This window comes from Nothoprocta perdicaria, unplaced genomic scaffold (assembly GCF_003342845.1).
Source record: "Nothoprocta perdicaria isolate Ctin4 unplaced genomic scaffold, notPer1 scaffold_30, whole genome shotgun sequence".
NCBI lineage: Eukaryota > Metazoa > Chordata > Aves > Tinamiformes > Tinamidae > Nothoprocta > Nothoprocta perdicaria.
The window spans coordinates 2,557,015-2,584,414 of record NW_020455533.1 but is presented as its reverse complement, the minus strand read 5'-3'; the positions used below and the strand labels follow the sequence as shown (position 1 = coordinate 2,584,414).

At 40.8% G+C, this 27,400-nt stretch overlaps 2 protein-coding genes across 2 annotated transcripts; one reads left to right on the top strand and one right to left on the bottom strand.

Annotated features, from left to right (window-relative positions):
* Nucleotides 1-1,199: 1,199 nt before the first annotated feature.
* HSD17B2 (hydroxysteroid 17-beta dehydrogenase 2) lies at nucleotides 1,200-8,838 on the bottom strand (the record flags this gene model as incomplete). The annotated part of the gene is made up of 5 exons (XM_026042361.1): nucleotides 1,200-1,990; nucleotides 3,092-3,229; nucleotides 5,019-5,204; nucleotides 5,397-5,609; nucleotides 8,694-8,838. Coding segments are annotated over 5 exons (1,041 nt in total), but the record flags the coding sequence as incomplete, so codon positions are not given.
* Nucleotides 8,839-23,798: 14,960 nt separating this feature from the next.
* On the top strand, nucleotides 23,799-26,079 carry SDR42E1 (short chain dehydrogenase/reductase family 42E, member 1). Its single transcript, XM_026042431.1, has 2 exons — nucleotides 23,799-23,865; nucleotides 24,648-26,079. Exons 1-2 carry the CDS (start codon nucleotides 23,813-23,815, stop codon nucleotides 25,753-25,755), a joined length of 1,161 nt encoding a protein of 386 aa, XP_025898216.1. The 5' UTR covers nucleotides 23,799-23,812; the 3' UTR covers nucleotides 25,756-26,079.
* The last annotated feature ends 1,321 nt before the right edge of the window (nucleotides 26,080-27,400 follow it).

Genomic DNA, 27,400 nt, shown 5'->3' with positions numbered 1-27,400 from the left:
GAAACATTTCTTTCATATAGATATTCAGCTTAATACATCTCCAACGTGCAAGATAATATTTCTATTAAGCAACTGAAGGAAAAAAAATATATATTCTGTAACTAGAGCTAAATAATATAGCAATGATTAAACTTTGTTATGAAGACAGTTACATAAAACAGGCAACACGCAGAGAAGGGATTTGGGTTGCGTGTTTGTTAGTGCCCAAGGGCAAAATTCCAGACCACCTAACTTCTACCTCATATAGGTGGTAAGTGAAAAACAACCACCTCCATGCCAGATGGAGATGAAGATAACCTGCTGTTCTGTAATTCCCTACCCCTGAAGGCATTCAAAACTCACAGAAGTCTCCTGGGTGCCGTGAGCATCCACACAGCATCCCCATGAGAGCTCCTGCCTTCCTCCTATGGAAAGGAGAGCAGCCTCAGAACTGGGAGGGGAAAGCTCTAGATGGGGGTCATTTCCTTTTGAATGACAAACTTGAAAGTCATTTTGTCATAGCAAGCCCTAGGAAGAATGGTCAAATCAGTGAGGTCAAATGAGCGCGGCTTTTTCCCCCAAAACACACCAAAACCTTTCAAAAGTGTACAGTATGAGCAATGCAAAAAAGGATAGGACCTTGTAAGCAGCAGCAAAGCAAGTGGCTGAGAAGCATTCCGTGCTTCTACAATGAATTCAGTGGAGAAGAAACAATTGACATCATGAGGGTGCAAGTTGCATGAGACAAGAAGAAAGGGTAGCTCAGAAGACAGACGGCAGATATGAAGACTTACAGGTATTAAAGAAAAAAGCAAAAATACACCCAACACAGAGGTGAAAACAGGAACAGTATTAGGAGAAACTAGCTAAATCATGAATTCTTCACAAAAATAAACAAGAAATTGTACAAACAGTGGAAATGACACCAGAGTTTGCTAACAATTAGAAATAAACAAGTACAAGCACATACAGATAAAATAGAGAATGCCCAAGAGAGCAAAGTAGCCTTGGACCTGATTACTATTTTAAGGAGATTGTTTCCTTCTTGGAAAAGAAATGAGCAAAGACAGATGAAAAACAGTTCACGTTGCTTAGTCTAGCAAAGAGATCATGGCATAAACATTAGAGTTATACTTCACAAAACCTGAGGGGGAGAGGTGCTAGGAAAGGGTCAATCATTTTTCATGTCTGTCAGGGACAAAACAAAAAGAAAAAAAAAAAAAAAAAGAGTATTAGTGTGAAGTTGCAGGATTCACATTACACATTCAGAAAATTTTGCAACGGTAAGAACAGACAAGTTCCAACACTTACAGTGTTCATGTAGTCTCATTTTTTATTTATTAAAAAATCACACACGTTAAATAGATAACATATCAGCATGGTGGTGCCTTTGGGAACAGACAGGAACTGGATAACTTCAAGATGCCTTACACAAAAGACTTTGTTAATCCTCTGACAGGTCATATTTGGAAGAATTTTGTTTTCTGTCATTGCTTATCTACCACTTTTCTTGGATGTCTCACATAACAGACATTTGCCTCAGTTTACAAGGCACGGTAGATGCAATTTAACAAAGTACAATAAATAGCACTGTCTTAAAATAGTGTTTTTCTCCGCTATCTCACTACCCAAGATAAATGCCAACGGACACCCTAGAGATTCCCGTTTCCAGCTTCTGCTGTTCTCAGCACCCTCGGGACAGGCTCGGCACTAAACAACTTGCTAATGAAAAAGTCATAGAACCAGACAGGGAAGTAGCAGAAGATGCAGAGAGGCAGGTAAGCCCCTTTCCCAGGCGTGTAGAGGCCGTGCGGCCTCCTGGCCAGCAAGGCGTGCAGGACGTCCTTGAGCACCGGGGAGAGGTCGGCGTCGCAGTGCGCCGGCAGGCGCACCAGGTAGCTCTTCAGCTCCTGGAGGTAGTCGTCCCCGTAATCGCTCCTCACAGCTGCTGGGAGATTCTCCAGGAGGTCCTTCTCTTGTTTATCCCACAGTTCAGACGTTCCTTGTATCCCTGCAGTAACAGTCATGAGAGAGCAAATGGGTTTGGGCTGAACTAGGATATTCATCTATAACAAAGAGTGAAGGTCTTTCCTCCTCTCTCAAGGTCCAGTCTATATAGTGGTCCCAACTGAGTCAATGCAGGAACAAAATATCTGTGAGCAGTTAAAACTGTCTTTATTGGAAAGGAGGGAGGAAAGAAGGAAAAGGAGAATCCTGAAACATAGACCATATGAAAAGCACACGGTTTATGCACAATTCTTTTACCATTTATATTTTTAAAAAAGCCTTCTCATAGTAAAGTCAGTGTGCTTTTTCCTAGTCACTCTGTCCTTATTCCTTTCGCTGCTATTTCTAATTAGCACTCATTAAGGGAGGTATGACTGAAAGGTACAGCAGGAGCTCAACTTGTAACCAAAACAGGCTCCAGAGAAATGTGCTTATAGAGATGGGAGAGGAGAATTTGGAACAGAAGGCGGCAAAAGCACATAGGAGAGGAAGCGGAGATGAAATCTTAGAGGTCATCTCTAGCAACATCAACAGCTAGCAAGCATGATGAAAGGTATTGCTGCAAATATTTTATATAGAATACAACCCAATAAAGAGAGCTCCGATACTGAGAACAGAAGGACTTTACAGACTAAAAGCAAGTCCTGAAGTTCTCATGCAGGAAAAGCAAGCCATAAAACCCAAGTCAACAAAGCATTGTCTGCTTATTAACCATGACAAGGCTAGAGCAAAAGGAAGATACGGATTCTACTACTAGTAATATTTCAGCAATTGATTTTGAAGACAAACCGTGACCCACTGCAAAAAAAGTATAACATGCTTTTCAGTATTCCTCAGTGAGCACCTTTCCCTAAGTTTTGCTTTCTCCCAGGCAAAACAAGTTCTTTGCTCTACCCAGGAAAAAGGATATATTAGTAAAGTAGAGGCCAGCAGTGTAGAGAATTGAAGGAGGTCTCTCAAAGAAAAGTAGATCTTAATTTCAGCAATAAAAGTGAAAGATGGGAAAAAAGTATGACTGCTGAGGATTATTCCTGACTCTGAGGATGCTGCATTACAGGAAAGATCCAATTAACAAAGAGAACCATCTAAATCATGAAATACCAACCTGTTCTGAAGCCTGATGGATGAACTGCAGCAACTTTAACTCCCCATTTGGAAAGCTCTTGCCTCATTACTCCAGAAAACATGGACAGAGCTGCTTTTGATGCACCGTATGCAGCATACTTAGGTAGTGGAATGCCTCCTGCAGGAGCAATATAGACATGATAAAGCTCAACTCCAGCTCTTTCCAGCTTCTATCTCAGTGATTTAGAAGGACAATTATAGTGAAACCAAAATTAAGCACTGAGGTTAAAGACAAGTCAGGGAGGGAATCATTTCTTTCAGGAAACAAGAAAAAAACCAAAAAAGTATATTTTGAATAAGCAGTTGGTTATCAAAGTTATGCTTAGTAACATCTGATATATATCTTGTAATGCAGAAAGAATAAACTGTAGTACATTTGGGGATAAAAACTGCTGAGAATTGCAATGACTGCTGGTTTCAGAAATACAGATAATGTTTTAATTCATATATATAGTGAAGTGATAGTTTAATAACACAGATTTGGTTGTCACTGTAACAGATATCAAGCTCCTATATAATCAGGCTACATAATCTCAGATCCAGCTTTGCAAAGGCAACTAATCTCCTAGTTTTTCCACCTAGAGTCAGAAGACCAGAGGCAACAGAACAAGAGTGAGAAAGACCTCAGTGCAAACCTTCCTCTCTCCAGGCTACCACATTCTTCCTCCTGCCTGCGCTGAGGCTGGGCTGGTACACCCTCCAGTATGGCCATTTCCAAGAGATAAATCACACATTTGTTCTCCATACATTTTATTCTTCTAAAAGAAAATATTTTGATAATGCCAAACTTTCAGGTAAGCCACTGGTGCCATTTATTTGGCCTTGTCCTGCAATGACCAAGATGTGTCAGGAGCTTCGTACAGAGTCAGGCCAATCACGTGTTAACTTTTCTGCTGCATGCATAGGAATGAGTTTGAATTTTGATTGCTTTGAACCCATTGAATCACATATTCCTTCTCTCTGAGGTCAGGCTAACCTCAAGTGCAGTTAAATTTGCTATACAGACAGAAACAGACTTGGCATAATGAGGCCTCACTAACTTTCCTGCTAATGTTTTACCAAAGGACCCTCAGACCTTGTGGTGAGGGGAAGCTATTTAAAAAAAAATGGCCTGTATAAGAACATCCATGTGAACAGTTATAGTTTAAGCAGGGTCATTAATTTGGCATTACTGGAACCAATATTCAGGTTAGGGAACCTCTCCATTTATCCCAGCTTGGCTATTCACGCTAACAATGCGAACGTCTGCCCAAACACACCTCAACAACTGACAGATTTCCTTCAAGTGTTGGCACTGAACCATAGACATAGGTTGGAGGTACAAAACATACTTATAATAAAAGGGGGGGGAAAATTAAAAAGAAAGATAACATCAAAGCAAGACTGATGCCATATCCCCAAGGTAAGCCATGAGCAGAAGGCAATGTCTGCACAAGTTTTCTAGGTACCACAACAGGGCTCAGGTAGGAACAAGCACACTAAAATGAGAGTCCAAGCAGACAAGGTAGACATTTCAGAAACAGCCAGTATGCTAAATCCTCACAGAAATCTTCATAAAGCCAAAATATCTTTCAGCATTTTGCATCTAGCAGGTGTCATTTGAAATTGAGCTCTCTTGCTCCTTAGCTGCTGGCTATTAATACAGTGATTACTATTGCTTCTGTTTCTACGTCTTAGCATCTCACATGTCCTCCCAGAATAGGAAGTTACGTCCTAAAAACTTTACTACTTTGCAAGTAAGTCAAAGTACTTTTCTAATATGATGATAGGAGTATTTATCTAGATATTAATTTTGTAAGCCTATTGACAAGTAAGACTGCCCAACACTTCCCTCAACATTTATGCCAAGGAAGTTGGTCATTGTCTGTGTGGCACCAGAAATGCATTTGGGACTTGTCCCAGCTTACCTGCCATACTCGACATGTTAACAAGCCTTCCCTGGGATTTGCGCAGCAAGGGCAAGAAGGTTTTGGACACCTCCACAGCCCCAAAGAAATTCACATCCATGCAGTGCCTGTACGTGCTCATGGGGAGCAGCTCACCATCTGCAGGGAACCCCAGGATGCCAGCATTGTTCACGACTCCCCAGAGACCTGAGGAAAAGAGGCATGGTGACCATTTGCTGTGTCCCAGCAAGCAGGGGGCAATCGATATTATGTTGACTGCCCACAGACTGCAGCTGGGGTAGACCAACACACCTAAACCGTGATGCAACCAACAGGTAAGAGATGCATCTAGCGAGCAGGTACATAACTATCTCCATTACAATGTCACAAAAGCTCTACCTGTATTTTGCACTTTCTCTGAAACTTTGAGATAGGCTTCCTTGACTTGGGTAGGATTGGTTATGTCCAGCTGAAGGAGGGAGAGTCTCTGAGAACAGGTCCTTCTCAGTTCTTCAGCCCCGGGTCCATCCTTATTCAAAACCCCGGCAAATACAATAAAACCCATGTTATCCAAGTATTTAGCCAGTGCATGTCCAATCCCAGTGTCACTTCCTGAAAGTATAATAATAATAATAAAAAAAAAGAGTTAAAAAGCAAGTCTGTCCTGAACCATTATCTTCCGAAAAAAAATTAGAGACACTCAAAGGAAACACTTGAAAATATAATCAAATAGAGGATGAATTGATGTCACTCAGAAATACAGTTACAATATTACAAGAAAGGGACAGAGTTAAGCACCTGAGGAACCCAACCTTCGCATAGATTTGATTGCTAGTGAGGCTCATCATAATTAATGCTACATTTTAATTTCTAGTCTTCTAACTGGAGTTTTATTCCTGAAAGATGAAAAAAAAATCCAAGTGACTTGTACTAAATGATCCATCGGTCCAAGACCTTGAAGAAAAAGCATTCTATATTTAATACTTACAAAAATACTTTTTGGCATTTCTGAAGTGTGCAGCTTGTTGAATGTGCGCTGGACCACCATGTATGATACCTAAATTCTTCCCGCTACCCAAAACCAGGGGAAAGAGAAAACATCCATTCTTATGATTCCCTGGAGCACAACAAAAAGGGCTGCAGCTATTCTGAAGACATAACAGATTTGTAGTATTCAGGTGGGGTTTCTTTTCTTCTCCAATCCCTTTTTAACGAAAACCTTATTTCTGGGTCAAATTCTTCCCAGCAAGCACATACCCATAAAGCTACACATTACTTAACCCAGAGCTTTACAGCACAGCTTTAACTTGGAAAGGGAAAATTTGCATAAGAACCAGGGGCAGTTGTAGCAGTCGTGAGGAGGAAACAGAAGCAGCATTCACCTGTGCCTGCTGCGGGGCTTATCCCATGCTTTAAACACACAAAAAGATCTGAGTCTCCTTGATGCTCAGAGAAACTCTACCTCTCCAGCCAATGTTTAAGCAATGGAAACGTCTTTCAGCCTTAGTTAAGTCTTGTATAGAGAACAGCTAGAGAATTTCCCTGCTTTAGTTCTCTATCAAATATACATGAACAAGCAGGAGATTTATTTTTAGAAAGGCAGCCAGTACTGAGTGCAGCCAAAGCATTAGGCAGAATTCATTACTGGGAACTCATACAGGGCAGCAGAAGCACCAAGGCAAACACTAAAACTGAGAAGATGAAGTTACCTGAAAAAGTTAATCCCACTGAACATAAAATAGTTAAAGGGAGAGTTTTATACCTCCTGCCTCTTGGGATCTTCATGATAATGTAAGTCCTGGAGACCCAGCTTACCGAGCCTATGAAAGCATGGAAAAGATTTCCTACAGCATTGTCAGCGTGTCCGCTTACCCAGGAGTTTCTATTTAAGGACACCTGAAGTGCTCACTCAAAAGGAGAGAGGATCGGTAGAAACTTGAATCATTTCAGCACTGCTCAAACACCTGCAGTTATTCACATGAGAAAGCTGGTGATAATGGGCAGTTTTGCCTTATGGTGGTGCTTAAGTTAATAGCAGGCAGCAACAAAACCAGCTCAGTGGTCGTGCACAGAGGACCAGAAGAGCATCTGACAGTACTCAAAGGTTAATCCATCCTCCATTAAAATGCAGTTATCTCAGGAGGGGTAGATGGCAGCTCTTTAGAAGAGCACAGCAACACTCTTCAACGCTGGAGAGCTTTCGGGGGCTGTGGTGACATCATATCCCATGAAGTACCTGCCTCCGAGCTTGTCGAAACTGGAGAACGTGACATCAAAACTGATGGAAAGCCACCTCTCTACTGCGTACACACTTACACGCAAATCCTGCACTTAGAAAGGGGAAGAGCACTACAGTCAGAGCAAATTAACCCAGAAAAAGCCTCAAGTAAAACTTTTGTTTCACTTGATTGAGGCTTGATAGACTGCATGCCAGCCTGGATTCAAGTAACAGCAGAGAAGAGTCTCCTCAGAGGTTTCAGCTGTGTCCAAACTTGCTTTTCTTCAGGACAGCTACAACAAAAATCACGTTCAATGGCTGGAACACAATCAAACATCCTTCACGCGTCTGCGTTGCTCCGATTCAAATTCTCTAGAGCGGATAAGTTCTGAGAGCGCTTGTTTTACTGAAGAAGCTCTAAAATGCAATCTTAGCAAAGGAAGGAAGACACCTGAGTGCAGGCACGACCCACCACCACCCTGGCAGGGGAGGCTGCAGGAGGGCTCCCTATCCCTGGCTCCTGAGACCCATCTGCATTCACTGCACCTGCACAAATTAAGGTAGCCAGCACAGAGCTGCTACACAGGAAGGTGATAACTTGCTGCTCATCTTGTCCTCCCTTTCATTTTTAGTACTTCTTTCCTGCATTAATGCCTGTTAGCAAGAAAAAAAAAAATGCATCATTTTCCAAACTGCCTATCCAAAAAGTTAAGCTCTGAACTAGGGCGTTCTATCAAAGCAACTTAATTCAACTTTCTAGAAGCTAAACTAAAATTAAAACAAAAAGCAAGTTACAGCTGTGAGAAACAGTGGGCAGTCACTCCAATCCAAATGTGTGATTAATATAGGCAGTTATATTCACCATGTTTAGAAGCAGGGGGGAAAAAAGAAAGAATAACTTTAAAGGACAGAAATGACATCCCTGCAAACCAAAAGTGAGTTCTGAATAGAGCACTGTATTAATATGGGGATTGAATTTATCATTTATAAACTTTCACTGCTACTGAAAGAAACTACTGACTTGTGATTTCACACATTGCTACAAAAAAAAAAGACATCAAAAGAGTGTCTTGAAATGTATGCATGATAGCATGCCCCACACAAACAAGCACATCAAAAATAAATGCATATCAGTAACCAGCTTAATAAATTGTGGTAAACAAGAGTAATATATTAATGTCATATTCTGAAGGCCTCCAAAAATTAAAGTTTCTCCTAATAGATTAGACCATTGTAAATACTCTTTAACACGCTTTTTTCATTAGTTAGCTACATGAGTTTAGGTACTAAAAATAGCATCTGTTAACATCCTTTTCCACGAAGTTTCAGGACATTTATTTACCTGGAAAACAAAACAACTCTGGAAAGGCAGAGAAAACGAGCAAGAGGGGTGAAAGGAGAGCCAAGAGACGGAGCCTTTCGGGGATGCTCGCGCTGGGGCGCCCGGGTTTCCCGGCACCCCGCGCCCGGCGCCTCACCTGTGATGAGCACGGCTCTGCCGGCCGCGGGCAGCGCAGCGGGCGGGCGCGCGGCCGAGAAGATGAGCAGGGTGCCTGAGAAGACGAGCAGGGCGCCGGCAGCGCCCAGCGCGGGCACGCAGAGCAGCCCCAGCGCGGCCGGCAGCAGCGCCCGCGCCGCGGCGCCCGCCCAGGGCCACCCAAGGGAGCCGCCGGGAGCATCCATGCGACGTGCGAGCCCCGCGGGCCAAGCGCAGGTGCTGCTGGAAGCAGCCTGAGTTATATAGGGGCAGGGTGAGGGGTGGGACTCGCCTTAGAGGGTTGACATGAGTTGCAAAGCCAAGGGCCATAAAGCAGAGTCCCGCTTACCCTTGACACCAGCAGTGAGGAGGAGAAGTCTGTCTCTTCTTACCTTTTATTTCTTTCTGCCTGACAGCTCCACCTTCCGAACAATGTGCTGCCTGGATAATGATTGACAGCACTGGGAATAGATGGGATGTAGCAAGCTCTGGCCTCGGGACAAATGTAGCTGCTCCATGTTTTATGTTTCAAGTGTGTTCCCCTCGATAGTAAAAAAAAGAAGTATTTCCTTTAAGGGAAATATTTGGAATTTCCTGCATAAAAAAGTGAGTGGAGCTTCAGCGTCTTTAATTTTGATGGGGACAAAAGCGAGGCACTGCATTTGTTGGCAATAGCACAGGTTCTGGTGAGCTTTGTAGGTTAATCTGGGTGCGACATCTGGGCCACAGGAGCTTCAACAAAAGGCCAAGAATTCCCTTCCCTGCTTTAGTGACTATCTCAGGGTATTTACCCATCCCACATTCACAGCAATACTCTTCTTACACCTAATTGAAATACAAACGGATTCAGATGACAGGGAGAGGCTGGGCTGAGGATAAAAACAGGCTTTTGGTAGGAGTAGCTTGTTTGCAAGGCATTTTTCAAGAGAGCAACACCTGAGATGAATCTGCAATTGACCTCCACTGATGACATCATTAACCTCAGTTCTGACAGGAATCATTGTTTCAAACTCCCGAGCAAGTTGAAAAAATACATGCAAACAATTACTGATGTTGTCCTGCTAATCGGTTCGAGAGACAAGTCTAATTTATCACATAAGCAGCTAACATGATTCAGCTACTTTTTAGAAATAAAATGTACTGTTGACCTACTTTATTCTAGATAGAGACTGAAAGATTGAACTGCAGGGCGTAAACCTAACATGAGATATAAGCACTTTTCCATTCCATTATTCCTTGGGGTTTTATGCAATGGTAAATCTGTTAACTATAAATTTTTATGGCCAGTAAAAATGTTTACCTACCTCTGTATGTAGTTTACATTAGAGATGAGGTCATTATTTTAAAGGAAAATTTTCCTAAAAGTCTGTTTTCCATTCATGATTACTGTGAGCAACTCTCATTCATTCCTCTTGCATGGCAGAGTGCACAGAGTGTGGATTAATTATTTTCATTTCTCTTTGTCATTTGCCGCTTCTGCTTTTATTAGTCTTATGAGGGCAATTCTACTTGAGGTCAATGACTCTGTGTCCTTGCTTAAAGCTTCTCCTGCTTCAAGATTTCCCTTGGAGACTTGTGTGTTCCCTAGTTAAGGGTCCTTGCCACCAGCTTTCATTGCTCAGTGATGTGCTGGCATTTAAAGTGTCACTCGTCACATGGAGGATGCAGGGTGGGAAAACAAGGGGAATGAGCCACCCTGCCACCACCTGCAAGGAGGTGAGCGATGGCCGAGTGGCCAGGACCATGTGTGAGGTCCCACCCTGCAGTCCCCATGGGAGCCTTTGCTGCTCCCTGCATGTCCTCACCTGCATGCACCTATAGAAGACACGCACTGAAGGCACGGCACATTTCTGGTGAGCTGCTGACCATGCGTTCATCCTGCAGGGCATGAATAGAATTCTATATAAGTCCATGCCTGGCACATAGCAGGAGAGATGATGCTATTGAAGAGGAGAGTGTGATCCAAAACTGGCTGAGAAGCATTAATTTGGAGTGCCCATCTGCTGTACTCTCAGCCCAGCCTGTACTTTCCAGACTCAAGCAGATGCCGGATGAGGATTTTTCAGTACAATTTTCAAGTGAGACAACTTTTAATTGTTTAAGTTCCACCATCCATCTTAAGAAAGCATCCGCTTTTTACATCCACCAGTCTGGTACATCTCCAGGTCTCCCTGCTGTACATTAACACAAGATTGCAATTGAGTCTGCATTATTTCCTGCTTCTCTCCAACATGTCTGTTCATGTTATGAATATACATCCTTATCTCACTCCCATCTCGATCACTCTGCTGGCAACGATGGGGCTCCTCCGAATTATTGTCCTTTCCAGATGTTTTATGCCTTGTAAAAGGAAGTTGCTTCAACGTGACCTACAAGGAGTACTGGTTTGGGTTAATCAATTTTGAGCTAAGCTCAAGCTTCTAGTTTGCTAGGATATTTGTCTTTCTTTCTAGTTTTGGCGAGGCCTCACACAATAATTCAGTGCACTGTCCCTATATGCTCTAACCATCTACATATTCTATACAGAAGGCTGAACACTGCTTCCATAGACAGGCTATGATAATGCCAAGCAGCAGAAGAGAAATGACTCAGACCAGCTTCCTGGCTAAGCCATTCTGCTGTCTGATTACTTACCCTCATAAAGCACTCCGGTCTCCGTGCACCGTTTTGACAGTTTTGTTGGGTTTTGACTTGGATTTTGCAGAACTCAGGTATGCTCCTCACTCCAAGTCTCTTCATGCTGAAAGCTATCTTTGGAAAGTCAATTAAAGCAATAACTTAAGAACGTGCCTTTTATGAAGGCCCTTCATGGTACTCCACACCGTGAATATCCAGTCACTACATGATGTCTTGAGTCTGAATCACAGCTTCTTGAAATGCGGCGCCAACATCTTTTTCCTGGTAATGAGTGTTCTTCTGCCTTCGCTTCTCATGCCTTCATTTCCAGTTCCAAACCTTTCCTGCTGGGTTTGATTCATTCAGTGACTGCTTCTGAGGATTTCTAACCCAGCAGCAGCACCCAGCTCAGCCACCAGGCCACCAGCACGTCTGTTATCGTTCCTTGCACCATTTTTCATTTCTTTGGCCAAAGTTCTCCTGTGCTTTTTGTCTTTTTCCAGTAACTCACGGAACAAGATTTCCTCTTTCAGCATCTTCTCTTCATCCACATGTGACATCCAATACTTATCCAATGTTTGGTTTATGTTGATATTCCTCTGTCCCTGCTGTACCATGAATTACACTGTCTGCAAGCACTAGCCATTTTTCTTCATGTCCAATCCCTATCTCAGTTTCCTCTGTCTCTGACAGTCACAGATTTGTTTTTCAGCTGAAACTGGAGGTTCTCACACAACTCTGTAGTGTTCAGATTTGCTCTGTTGTGTTTAATGATGCAGACTTGTCCTGTTTCAGCCGTGCGATGCAGCGGCTGTCGCTCCTTCAAGTGCCGTTGTTGTTTGGGTAGGGGATGTCCATTAGGTTCTGTGGGGAGGTTCTTGGCTAGGAGGCTTTTCTTGGAAAATAAAATCGGTAGAAAATAGGGCAGAATTTATTTCAACAAACAGATGATTAACCAAGTTAGGAGAAAGATTCCGAGGAAAAAAAATATATGTATAAGCAGAAAAAGTATTATTCACTTGGATTGACTACAGCTTCTGGGAGTGCATACACAACTTCATGCATTTGGATTTTTGCAGGCTTACGGGCTACGCAAACAGTCCTCAGGCTATAAGTCCTGAATGCAGAAGTTATTGAACTTGCATACACAAAACCCATTTGGGCAAATAGACTTTGCACTTACAAATACAACTGAACTTTCATGCAAGGGTTGAGATAATCCTCTGCCTTCGGAGAGTTATCTATTCACATACTTAACCTAAGCACATGAATAGTCCCAGTAAATGCAACAAAACCATTCATCTGCCCAAAGTTAGGAATGTAGCCAAGCACTTTTGTGAATTAAGTTCTCTGAGCACACAGGCATGTACGGAATAAAGGCACAGAAAAGGTTACGTGCAACTGAAAAAAAAAAATAAAGGCTCTGTAATTTCTCCTTTTCTTCTACACTATTCTATACTTCTACACTATTTCATTAATACACACACAGGGAAAATAATTCCTGTAGAATCAAAATATATCTACTAAGGAAAAGAAATACGTTTTACCTCTCATTTATTGGAGATTTTGCCTTTAGAAAGAGAGTAACAGATGGCAAATTCAGAGATAGGCAATAAATCATGAAGATCGCTTGACAGTGAAGAAACAGCTATTGCTAACCTTATGTCAGTATTTGCTTCTGATAAAAACTAATAATAATAATTACTTCTCCAGCTAAAACTGTTACATTTTTAAGTGCCAGAACCTCAGAATGGGGAATTTCAGTACTGATGGTCAAGCTGAACATATAAAACCTTTTGGTAGGTATATAAATACATACCCATACATACACAACCTTAAAAAAATTGCAACTTCTGCTTTTTACCTGAATGCAATGAGTGCAACAGCTATATTTCTAAAGCAGCAAACCTCATGTTTACACGCCATATGAAATAAAGCCACAAGCCATAATTCATGCATTGCTATTTAGATGAACCCTAATCACCCTTTGTAAATGCTCTGCAATAGACAAAACATCTTAAATCAAAGGAATCATTAAGATTATAAGCACTCCTCTCTGCAAGGAATGTTTCCCCCTGTAACTCCACAGATGTCTACACTTCCCCGAGCTTTCAAGAACAGTTAAAAGTGGATTGCACTCTTTCCAACATAAGTCATTTTTTATCAATCCAATTGTCACTAGTCTCCAACAGGATGATAAAACCAAAAAACTAAAGGCAATTAGTTACTCTTTAGAAAGTTGGCCCAGAATCATCTGTAGGTTATCCTCATGAGAAATTACGCTTGCCTGCCTTTCTTCTGGCATCTGATAACATGAAACGGCTTGCACAGAACCACCAGTGTCAGAGAAAGAAGAAAAGGCATCAGTTTATCTTCGTCCACTTTCCTGACAGAAACTTCTTCTGAACATTTCCTTTGGTACGCTCAGTCCTGGTAAAATTCCAGCCTAAAACTAGGTCATAATGTAGTGGTGCCCTTATATATGAGAAATACAGATGTGCCTATAACCTAGGCTGGACAATTAGTTTGTTTTTTCCAACTAGGTTTTTATGAGAGGAATTCTATTCCTTTCTCTTTCCTGAAGTTTTGACTCTCTGAAGTTGATGACAGCATTTAGCTGTCCGGGTTACACATGATTTCCACCTTTTCCTAGCTCCCAGTCTACTTGCTTCTTTGCAGATGCTTTCTGAAATGCAACAGTGATTTTCCTTGCTTTATTTTCAGATTTTATTTTTTCTTCTAACCATATCTTGTACAGACTGTATCTACATAAACAAAGAACACTCATCTGCAGTTTATTTCTGCAGCTTTTCCTCTGTATGTCTCCAAAGGTGACAGACCTTCACAAGCAAGCTAGACATGGACCCAAGAGCTCAACTCCAAGTGCTCCTCTGCACTTTACTGTGTTCCCTGCTGAAAAGAAGCCCCTTCCAAGGGTAGAGGGGGATCTACTACATCACCAACATTGATCATTGATCACTGCAGATAGTGTCACACACAACTTTGAGCCCCAGGCCATGTCTCTGAGCTCTGAACAGAAGTCTGCAATGGGATGAAAGAAAATGAGTGGCAGCATCTCCCTCTCATCTTTGGAGTGACTAAATATGCCCATCTGTGACATGCCTTCCCCTCCTGAAAACGCATACAAACACTTCTGTACCTCAAAAGCAGAACTCACTCATGTTCAGATCTTCCTCAGTTACACCAACTAAAGCCTTTGAAATGAAAGCTGAAAAGAATGAGATGAAAAAATGAAAGATGATTCAAAAAGTATTAACAGATCAACCTTGACAAAGTGTCACCTACCCTAAATGCTTTCTGTGACTTGAAGGACAAGTTACTCACTATGGAAATGCGAGTTTATGTGCTCTTCTTGTTAAAGAATCCTGACTATGCACACACCTAAAACGAGACAGATGTTTTAATACCTTGACACATGAGGGCTCAAATACCCATTACATCAAAATATTCCCTAAGAGCGCAATCCCACAAACAGGTACATTCTCATAAATCTTAAAATATATAAATACCCGCAACTAAATGACAAAAATGTTCATATACCTATGTTTAAACACAAGCATACCTGCATAATTAGACCTTATCTTAAGGACCACCTCTGTAATACACTCATCCAAATGACTCCACATCACTAAACTGTTTACTTAGCTGTCTAGGACACAATTTTAAGTGCAACTTTTATGAAATTCTCCAGATTTTACAGCCAGTAGTAAAACATTACCAAGAACCAGGACAGCGTCACATGCAGATGAGCTTTTATGGGTACATGTATGCACATGCACTTTAAACAAATCTCCCCTCTTAAGGGATTCTTTCCTACACCCTGCAGTTTATAATTTATTTTGCTAATACTAAAATCTCACTTGAATTTCATCTTCATTTCACAACTGTTTTTAACAGGTTTTTTTAACAGCACAACATACAACAGCCTTAGGCAAGTCTTGGATGTTCACGTGCAAACTTTGCAGGAATCGCTGAGGACGATGCACGTCTGGCTTCAAAGGCAGATTTGGGACCTATAACTTTGATTCACTCACCAAATGCAGCTCCAGAACCCATTAAGGAAAAATAACCAGTAACCATCTGTCTTTATTCATCATTCCGAGGGCAGTTAATCAAACCTAGTGGACGTTTTTACTTTCTTATTCCTCTCCCAACAGCTTTGAACACAGATGCAGCCTTTCCATAATTAAACCGAGCATAGTAGTTCACAGGCAGAATAACTCTGGAGAGCTTGTCAGAAATGTCAGCCTGCATACAGGTTCTGTGTCTTGTCCCTGGGATTTATAGCTCTCTATATAAATTAAATTTAGTGGCTGAATTAACTCATGAAAGCAAAGTCAGAGGATGGCTACAGGCTTGTCTGCTAAGGGGTTTTGGGGACACTCCTGTCACTGCAAGCTGGTTCTCATTTGCAAAATGAGGCAATGTTTACTTAACCTCACTACCCAAATTCTCTGCAGAAAGAAGGGCACATCCTGGATTCAATTAGTAAAATTAAGAGTTGGGCAAAGCCCACCCTCTTAACCCTATTGCAGTAACAGCAGTGCTAGAGACCCCATTTTCTACACCAGGGTTTCTGTTAATACAGCAACTGAGCCTATCACTTCTACCGCGAACGAGTGCCTCTAGGAACTGAGCTCAACTACAGGATGCAAATGGCCAACAGAAGGCACCTACTTTTACCAAATGCTAAACCACTTTTTTACTAGTGACTGCAGGGCAAAAATACCTGTAAATACAGAATTTTGAATCAACCTAAAGGTGTCCCAAATACCAGAGCTACATTCCAAGAAGCTGGAATAAAATGAAGCACTTAATGCCCAACAATTATTCCATGTAGGTGGTTTTAGGAAAGCTCTTCAATATATGAGTATGTTTTCTGTTCATTTTAAGAAGATAAGCATGAATATCCAAGATCAATTTTAAATTTTGATTACTATTAATAATGAGCTCAGATGCATTTTCAATTTTATTTGTCTAAATTATAACATTTTAAAATAGAGAATATCTGCACTTCTTAAGGTTTTTATGTTACTTGTTAAACATTCTGTTTTTTTCAATTTAACTTTACAGTCAAATTTACGGACTGAAACTAGGATTTAAAAGCATCAGCCTCAGAGCAATTTCAGCTTCTCTTGAACAGCTTTTTTATTTTATTTTTAAATAAAGGAAAAGCTCAGGTCAAATACATCCTTGTGCGATTAAATTAGAATTTCAATGCCATATAAAAGTTCTAAAGTTCTTATCGTTATATACAGTTACAAAGAAGAGGGGATTGGTATTACTTTTGATTAAACAACTGATCCGAAATCTGAATCAATCTTGCAATCTGGAAAAGACTCAGGTAAAATAAGAAGGAAATGTCCCAGAAAAATGCCATTCATTGACTCCATAAAAGAGAATGGCAATGTGCTTTCAAATTAGTCATGAAAACTGGACCTCATTAAGAATTCATTGAAATTAGCACATACTGGCAAAACACTCTGAGCCAAATTCTGCCCATGGAATTTGTTTTTGTACTTAGGGTATAATTTTCCCTACCTATGTTTAATTGCTAATAACTGCCTCATCGTTCAGTCTTCCCCCTAAAGACTTCCCTAAATATAGGTATTTCTCAAAATGACAAATGAAAATTAGGCAACCAACTGTACTCAGAAAAGTGGGTAAGTATCAAGTATCTGTAGTACTGCTGGAAATCAGACCCAGCACCAGAAAAAAGACGTGAAAGAGGCATTGCGAAAAGGAACTACTGACATAATCTCTCTTTAAATGGTACCTTCCCCTTAGGGACATTTAAGCACTTAAACACTCTAAGAGGCACAACAGAATCCCTGTTCTCTCAGTATAGATGAATGGAATGAGGCAAGAGAGAGGTCATAGATGAAAACTTCAGTCACAGCACTCATGCTTGAACTTTGCCTGCTCTTTTAATTTTTCTTTTCTTTTCTTTTTTTTTTTTTTTTTTGCATTTCCCACAATACCAGTTGGCAATTGCTCTACAGGCCTTGGATATCCTGACCATAGGACAACTGCCATTGTGCTAGAATTTTAATAATTCTAAGAAGTCTAAATTATGGAACACAAAAACTATGTGCTGTTGCACCAAGATTACCCATAAAACCTCAAAATATTGAGGAGAGATGTTCATTAAGATCCCTTCTGAAAGCATGAGCTGCAGGAATAGAAGGTCCACTCCTGTCTTCAGTCCTGCTTGCAAAACCTTATTTCTTGTTTGATCTTACCAGAGACAATGTGATGACTAGGTTTGTTTTCTAGATGGAAGGAGTAGCATAATCCCACAACGCCCATTCCAACTTGGAAATTCTCTCCCAAATGAGTGATCACAACTAGAACAATACTAGATGTCCAACACAATTAGATTTAAGATTTTAGACAATTATCACATTCACACACCTAGGAGTCCATCCCTGGCAAAAAATGTACAGAAAAGGCGTAAGCAGCAAGATTCAAAGGCAAGGGACACAGAGTGTTTGGCTGCCTAATAAATTCTCATTAACAGTTACAAACTCTGAGTCATTACGTTTTTTTTTTTTTTAATTATGAGAGTCACTTTTTCATAGTCAGAGAAAAGAACATGGGATGGAGGATGAGTATGTCTGGCATATTCATAATGCGCATGCTAATTAAATGTGGTTAACTGTCTGCTTTAGTTGATTTCTTGTTCCTAGCACAGTTTATCTTTTATTTTGTGAGGCTAGGGAAAGGAAAAAGGATCAAAACTATCAAGGAAATGCAAAAAAAGGTGAAGTCTGATTGGTTTTTCTGTTACTAACTTGACAGTCTCATGGGATTTTTATTGGCCACACCAACTGCTTTCCCTGTGTTTTGAATAGCCAAGGGAGCTAGGGCAGCGCCAGTGACAGAGCTGGAGAAAATGTTAAGTCTAAATCAGGCCTTTTCTTGGAAAATGCTACAACGACAACTGCTAAAATAGGCATTCCTGCAATAGTAATGATTCTGAGTTGTTAAAGCTGAATATGTAAATTGATTAAGCAAGTAATTTTCCTTTATATTCTTTATATTGCTTTATTCAGCTAATGCATAAAGAATTCCTTAGGCACACATTTTTTTATGTAACTTGAAGACTATGTATTAAAATTGAGGGGCTTTCATTACGCAAGAAACCCAGTTCTTACCGTTACCTTACCGTTATTCTAAATCATTTAGAAAAACATTTCACTTTATATACCTTGTCCATAATGCATTTGATGTTCATTTCTTCCACATTCCTAGGATGAAGGAAGAATTAAACTGATATATGTCCTGGAATTAATCCAGCATTCTTAACTAGCACAAATCCTGTTTCGATGGGCTGGATATTCTCAAAACGATAAAGAAGTACTTAAATGCAAAGCTCAATCAGCATTCTTTTACTGCAAGAATCAAACAAAAAGAAAAAGTCATATATTTGACTCCCACCATTATTCAAATAATCTTCTCCCTCAAAAGTGGCAAAAATACAGAATTAGTTATAACCTGTACTAGTTTAGTTAGCACTAGTTATTAGCTGCACCATAATTTCCATTGAGTTGAATGAAAATTAAGAGCCAGAAAGGTTTGCAATAAATTAATTACACTTGCACACACTCAGTTGATTAGTTTCCACTTTGAACATCTCCTTCACATCACCATTCCTGGACAATTCCTGAAAATGGCAGAGCACTGCCCAGAAGGCAAACACTAGATCATGAATATGGAAACAGAAGAAGTTTGAAGATGGATAAAATTTGCACATTTGCAGATTTTATCACTTTGAATCCCATAGAAATGCTATAACAAATCCAGGCTTTAGTGTTCTTGCTGACACATCTCCTCCTCAGCACCAGCACCTGCAGATTTCTTATTCACAGAAAATTAACACAGTACAAATTACTGATCAAAGAATTTTTTTGCCTCCAGTTTATTCAATAAATGTTTGCGAAGCTGGAAGATCCTTCCAAATGATGGAAGTAGTAAATCTCCCACCATCAATGAGATGATCATTTATCGGAGTCGGCAGTTCAGAGTAGACTGACCTTGTCTAGTTTTCACTAGCTAGGAGAACAAGATTTCTGGAAAACGATGGAGAGCTGAATTCAGTTACGAATCACTACAACGGAGAAGCCATTCCTCATTATTAGTCAGGTAAATGAGAGCAGCTGCATACACACCAAACACAGTTGAAATCCACCTAGATAATTACTTATATGTAAGCATATAGAGTTCTAAAATAGTTGTCTGTTTAACTAATGAGGAGACTGTCTCTAAGTGATGGAATTAAAACATTCAGAATTGCATTCCAAAAACTGTCCTCCCTCATTTTGAGAAAAACATCTGTGAAAATCTTTTCAGGAATATGTTGCTGGACTTTCCTAGGATAGCTGGACATGCTGACTTTTAAGGCATCCCTTGAGCTACAAAAGGCTCAAAAGTTTAGCTCCAGAATTACTCGTGAGATAAAGCAACAGAACTGGATAAAATTTAGCTTGTAAACCACAAAGCCCTTCAATATATATAATTTTGTACTATTAAGCACTAATATCCATACCATATTTTACAAACAGCTATTAGCAACTCAGAAGAACATCAGGTCAAATGACAATTGAAAAAAGTAGGCTTAAGGCAGCTTAAGGTCAGTATGTTTAAAGCAACTACTTACTTCAAATACTGAAATGCTTTTAAGTAGCTGTTAAGACATCCCTTAAGACTTCATTTATCTCCACAGAGGTTATGAACATTAACATCTGTTCATTCTGAAAATTGGGTTATCTTTGTATTCTGTAAGGTACCCAAAGAGACACATAGCACATGAACACTTATTTTGTTAGCAAAGTAAAAAGACAAAACACAGGTTATTCTCTGTTGAGTCTCCCAACTGCTAGCTTGTCCTAAAATATGTAAACTTTCTTTCTTGACTTCCTTCTTGGGGAAATAACTATCACTACTGAAAGTATCATCATCTACAATATTTTTAGGCGCTACAGAAGTGAAAATAATTTAATTTCTGTCAATTTCACAAAATGTATGCATCACTTCAAATTTCTCAATAGAAAAGTCAGAAGTTTGTGTTCTAAGAAACCTTGCAAAAGAATTCAAAGCCATTTCAGAGCCTTTTATAAGAATAATTTTTTCAGAAATAAAGAGGTAAAGATCATAGTGAAACCATGCCATAAAATCCAAGGCAGTTAGGGGAAGCGTCCCACCTTAAGCTGTTCTAACCTGTGATGCCATCACACCAAATATAACACATTAATGGTGCTGTGAGAGATGAGGTGCGTTGCATCAACAACATGATACAACAGCACCCTCTCTCAGGACATTCTGAAAAATACATAATCGCACAAGGAATCACAGACTTCTAAGCAACTGGAAGAGCTGGCAAGTACCAGATACTTCAATCCTATCTGACCTTTCCTCATAAGAAGGACAAAAACATTTTGAGCATTTTGTACCTTCTGAACAGCCACCTGCATCCTTCCGTGCCCAGCTACTCCTTGTTCTCTTCTCCCAACCCATTTATTCAATACCAAAAAGAAATCAAACACCACCAGAACATTAGGGTAAGGTCTATTTCCCCAGTGGAAATATTGCCTTGCTTCCCAAGACAATACTGGCAGTACACCCTATATTTTGAAGCAAAAATAATTTTAGTAGTTAAGTATTTTGAATCGCAAGGGGAGCCCAATGAAGTAACATGCTATGAAAGGGGAATTAATGATTTTATTGTTCATTCTTTCTAACTTGCATTGCTCACTACAGATGCTTATTTAGCTCCATTTATTTGCTAATTTAAGGATTTCTTTGCACACAGTCTCAGATTCATTTCAGCTCAGGCTGTGACAGATAATACACTATTCATACTGCAAAAATGTCTATCTATCTCAACACTTCTTGCCCTAGCCTGCAATTCCAGGTATCAATTCAATTACTTAAATTGACTTTAGCAGTTTGGTTCTCTGCATGTTGGTATATATGCAAAGCATGCCACAGCATGGCAGAGGCTCTGAAATGCTCACTTCCTTAACTGAAAATTGCTAGTGGAGGCCAGGATTACATATGAAGTATATTAAAAAAATAATAATAAAAAAAGGATTCCAAGGACAAGTATTCATTGCATATGAAGTAAAACTTCGAGTCCATTTATTTGATGATAACGTACAATTTATGGTACATTCAGAAGTGTCCATAGTCTTAGGAAGGCCAGGGTTTTATACTGAAATGAGACAGCAGGAACAAATGGATTGTGCAAAATGATGGGAGCTGAGAGCACCAGGTTTTAAATTCAGATATGTCATTGTAAAATGAGGGTAATATTTACCCACAGCTTTCACACAGATGTCATCATTTTGAAGGAATAAATGCTTGCTGCTACATTTTGAAGACAAAAAGTGCATTTCTCTATTATAATGAGAATTAAGATTTTTAAGAGTAGAAGTTTTACACTATCTGAACTACAGCTTCCTTATATTCACACAGCTTCCTTACATCCATTTACGCAAATTGTGAGATAATTTGACACAACTTCTTTCCATGTAGATAACATACCAGGCAGAGAATGCAGAGGAAGAGAGTTGTTCATCCTGCAAACTGCTGCATAGACAAATAGCAAAGCTAAGAGAAAAAAATGTCATGCAGAGGTTAACTGTGACCTGTTCAAATACAAGTATTTACCCAGACAACACAGAGTGCAAGGTCTGTGACAGAGTTCAGTTGCACAAAGCTCCATGAGTTGCTAGAGTTGCCTGAATCTGTTCTGGAGTCTCCACCCTTGGAGATATTCAAAATCCAACTGGACACAACCCTGAGCACCCTCTTCTAGATGACTTTGCTTTCAGCAAAGGTGTTGGACTGGACACTTTCAGGGTCCCTTCCAAGCTCAGCTATTCTGTGGTACTGCGATACTCCACTGAAACACAATCTCTCTGTTCAAAGATAGATATTAATCACGTCCTAATCTACTTTTAGATCCCTCACATTTAAAACACTTTATGGTAGCAGATCTTTGTGAACATTCAGAACTTTTCTCTGTTTTGCAGATTATCACATACTTGAGAAAATCCTATAAAAAAATCTTCAGAAATGAGCACGTCCAGCTACAGAATTCTCATATTTGGTATTTTAGGGTTACATAAGTGATTTTCTGCTTCTGTGCTACAATTCGCACAGCTGTATGAGCACACTATTGATTATATACATCCGCAAAGCATTTTAATGATGGGAGGGCTGCCTCAGGACTGTCTCTTCCAACTAGGAAGGCAGCAGATGGGGAAATGACATGTCAGATACAATTGAAGCAGATCCTCCAAACCAGACAGGTGACACATGAAGCAACTTTGCACAGTCCAAGAGTTCATGTGGTGGCCACAAGGGCCTCATGCAGGCAGCGGGAGCCGCTCATAGGCAGCACATGCTCCACGCCTGAGATTTCTACCTAAGAGCCACAGAGGTCCAATGGCAATAAAAAATTGATAGAGATGTTTCATGTTCACAGTACTCTTTTCAGAATCTGCCTCATGTTAAGTCTTGCCAGTTGCCAATCAAAATTAAAAAAAAAAAAAACACTTTGCCTACTTCTCTCGAGATTTTGCAAAATTGAAGTTTCCATAATTTACGTAGTTTTGACATCAAATTGATTTCTTGAGTTCTAAAGTCCGTGGTGTGACTCACGCACCTCAAAAAGGAAAAAGTAAAAACACGGCAAATCAGACCCTGACAGTGTCACCCCACGTTGCCTCCCTGTTACTTCTCCCTCTCTTGGGCACCTCTCACTGAATCAGACGACACTTAACTTGGGAGTAATTCTCCCAAGATCAGCTACTGCCATGCAGCGTTTCCGAACTGTCAATGACGTTTTAGCCTCTACGTGACACGTAGAGAACTCTTCCCTCAGCACGTTGTGTGAAGAGGTGTTATAGAGAAATGGGCACCAGAGTAACTGCAGATATTGGAGATCATTTAGCCTTCATGCAGGCGTGGGTTGTGCTGTTGTAATTTGGGTAACTCATGCAGTGTCAGTTTGCTCTATTTCATGCATGACTCTAAATGTAATAAAGCTCTTCCAGATACGCAACAATTTAATGATAATTTAATGATGATCAGAATTTTAAAAACTGAGATTTATGTATCAAATTTTTGCTCTCTAGCAGAACCATCCTAAACTTGCTTACTAGTGGGCATAAAGTACTGTATTTAGTGACAACCGCTTATTTAAACGCTAGAAATGGGAAGCATGAGTCTATTATCCATTCATGAGCCCATTAACCATTATCAGCCCACCCGCTTCCCCCCCAAACGCCGCCATTTTGCGGGGAGAGGAAGGCCGGACTCCATTTCCCGTGAGGCCGAGGGGGAGGCGAGGCCGCCTGGGGGGGCGGCGGCAGCAGGGCGGCCCCGCGACCCAGCGCGACAACGGCCGCTGTTCTCGTGCCTTTTTCACCGCGTTTCCCGCAGCGGCGCCAGAGGGAAGAGGAGGGAGCAGCAGGAATGGCCACGGGGACGGTTCTGATCACGGGAGGAGGCGGTTACTTTGGCTTCCGGTTAGTGCGGGCACGCAGCAGATGGAGCAAGAGGCGCCCTGGTCTTGTTTGCTCTGTTTTCGGGCTGTTCATATGGGCTTAGGGCAGCAAGTCATCACCAGCAGCAGAAAAAAGAAACTCTAGAAGAAATCTGGCTGATTCTCACTCAGTTAATTTCCCTGCTGACGCCTTGAAGCACTGCAGAAACGCAGTGGTTGTAGGAGAGAAAGGGGAGGATCATCAGGTTTATCTGTTGTGTAAATACCTGCGTTCAGATTGCTGACTTGACTAGAGTTGGGCAATAGGACAATATAGTCATTCCAGCGGACTTAGAAACAACTCCCTTAAGCCTCTTTGTAAAGTTCAGGCTTAGCAGCGGAGACCAACCTACTATGCAGTCAGATTTGGGGTGGCACAAAAAGCAATAAGATATGCACGTATAAATATATTTAAGCATATATAAGGCTAAGGACCTGCATGTAAACAGTTTGTTCGTGTTGAGTTGCAGGAAACAGCAGGGTAAATGGGCTCTCCCAAAGGACAGCTGAAAGCCCTTTGTTTCTGCTCTGAATTGCCCCCTGTGCACAAACTTTGCTTTAAGCTATACTTGGAGCCTGAAGGATCTAGTTCAGTGCCTTAAGTTTTTATGAACCTTCCTCATAAGTAGATATTTAAATATTTTTTTAAAAACAGCAAAGAGCATGGATACTAAAATAGTTAACAGGTTTCTCTTACCTCCAAGTGAACAGTTTGGTCCATCCTTGCGCTACGTGCACTAACACATGGTTTCTGTCACGCTTTAGTTTAGGCTGTGCCGTGTATGAGAAGGGAGTTGATGTGATTCTGTTTGATGTCGTGGAGCCAACGCAGGCCGTGCCGGAGGGAGTGAAGTTTGTGCAGGGGGACGTCCGTCGTCGCTCTGAAGTGGAAGAGGCTCTCAGAGATGTAACCTGCGTGTTCCACATCGCGTCCTATGGGATGTCTGGCAGGGAGCAGCTGAACCGAAAACTCATAGAAGATGTGAATGTGAAAGGCACGGAAAATGTCATCCAAGCCTGCAAGACCATGGGAGTGTCAAGTCTGGTTTATACAAGTACATACAATGTGATATTTGGGGGCCAGATCATAGAGAATGGGAATGAGTCTCTGCCTTACCTCCCTCTCCATCTTCATCCAGATCACTACTCCCGGACCAAAGCTTTAGCTGAAATGAAGGTGCTGGAGGCAAATGGTGCTGAGCTTAGGAATGGGAAAGGTGTGTTAAGGACTTGTGCTCTCCGACCAGCAGGCATCTACGGGCCTGGAGAGCAAAGACACCTTCCAAGAATAGTTAGTTACATCGAAAGGGGTCTGTTTAAGTTTGTATATGGAGATCCTCATAGTTTAGTAGAATTCGTACACGTGGATAATCTGGTTCAGGCTCATATCCTTGCATCAGAGGCCCTCAAAGCCAGCAAAGGACACGTAGCAGCCGGCCAAGCCTATTTTATTTCAGATGGCAGGCCAGTAAATAACTTTGAATTTTTCCGACCTTTGGTAGAAGGCTTGGGTTACAAATTTCCAACCTTTCGTCTTCCTCTCTCCCTTGTCTATTTTTTTGCCTTCCTCACTGAAACAGCTCATTTTCTTATAGGTCATGTTTATAATTTTCAACCTCTCCTTACTCGTACAGAAGTTTACAAAACTGGTGTCACACACTATTTCAGCATGGAGAAGGCCAGCAAGGAGCTGGGGTATAAGCCTCAGCAGTTTAACCTAAACGAAGTAATTGAGTGGTTTCGATCTCGGGGATGTGGAGCAAAGCCAAGGCCGTACACCAGGAACTGCCTTCTTAGGGATGGAGGGTTGGTCTTGCTCCTGATTGCTCTTTTGGTCTCATGGTTTCCATGTGCAGTTACATTTTCACTCTGAAAGGTCAAACACTTCAGTATTTCAGCAGGACAGAACTTAGTTATGTTGAGTTTTCGTGGTTTTGACAAATAAAAGATGAGGGATTCAGGAAACTCTCTTTACTGCTTCTTTCCTTAAAGAATAGAACTGCTGAGTAAAAAAGGTGGTATTTTTATACATACTTGTTCAAAGTAAAACTGATCAGACCATCACACCAACGGGAAAGTTCAGCACAACTGCAAATGTCTTTTTACCTTCAGGTGCAGTGTATGGAACACATGACCCTTCTTCCTCACTGGTGACATTATAGTTTTCATTTCTGTTAAATTTGTGCCTGGACAAGAATGTCACATTCCAAAAGCCAATCCTACTTTTAAGCTTGGATACATATATGCCTAAATAAGAACAACGTCGCTGAGGTACTAGATTAACTGTTCAACAATAAATAAATGCATTACTTTTTAAATAAGTATGGTCTGTTTTTTGTTTTGTTTTTGAGGAAACTCCGATGACTTATTTCTGGAAAATGCACTGCAGTTCATCTGAGTTACAGCAAAGTGCTTGAAGCGGCACAGACTTGTAGATTTTTCTAACTGTAAAATACGCCTGTTTAAAATGAATGAGCCAGCTAAAGTGCATTCGTAAAAAAACAGCCATTATTTTCGCACATTACTGAATGCTTAAACAAACAAACAATCTATCAAGGACATTGGTAAGCGCTTATGTTTGTTTCCTGCCTCTAAAACATTTTTAGCCTTTATGTCTTTAACACCACACCTCATTTGAACAAAACTTCATCTTTCTAGTAGGGTGGCTGAACTCAGAATTGTGGAGCGACAGTTTTAAGAACACAAGATTTTGTGAAGTACAGATTGCCGCCATCTATATTCAGTACTGTCTCTTTTAGTTTAATATAAGAGGAGGTGCTGAGAACCTCCTATCAAAATGTTAGAAGAGCAAATTCTTTTCTTTTAGCATTATGAAAACCGTAAGAAACTTGGATCCTTCCTGTTGGGCTGCTTAATCTGCAAAGCTCAGCTGGATGTACACAGCTAGGGGCAGGGGCAAGAAGGGAAACCAACAGCTCTGACCATTCCTTCCTTGCTCAAAGGGGCACTGTCCTGTGCAAGGGTGTTGCTGCCGCACTGCAAGTGGGATAGAGACCAACACAGCAACACAAACCGTTGTTTTACCCACCTGCACAACATGAAAGGAAATGTATTTTTCTCCCCTTCCTTCCTCGCTACAAAACCAGTTCATCCTTCCACAGAAGCTGCCCACAACACATGCAGCTTTTCAAGTCATCCAGTCAAGGACGGAGCTTCTCAGTGATCACAGGAGTCATTATTTGTACTAAACACTCACAACTCTGCTTGAGCACGGGGACTAAATTTGGGCTAATTCAGAGAAACAAATAAGCAGTGGTTGGTCACTGGCTCTTGCAGACCAAGTTAAGACAGAGGTATATTCAGTAATATTTTGTCATTTGGCTCCATCTAGTTAAAAAAGCAGAGTCCTGACTATGGGAGATGTGAAGAATGTTTATCCCCTCTTCTACTTTTCAAAATGAAAACAGGAAATGTGTGGCTTAAGATATTATTAAATGGCTTGAAACCTATATGATGTACAAAGACAGTCATGGCTGCTCCCTTTCAGGACTTTTACA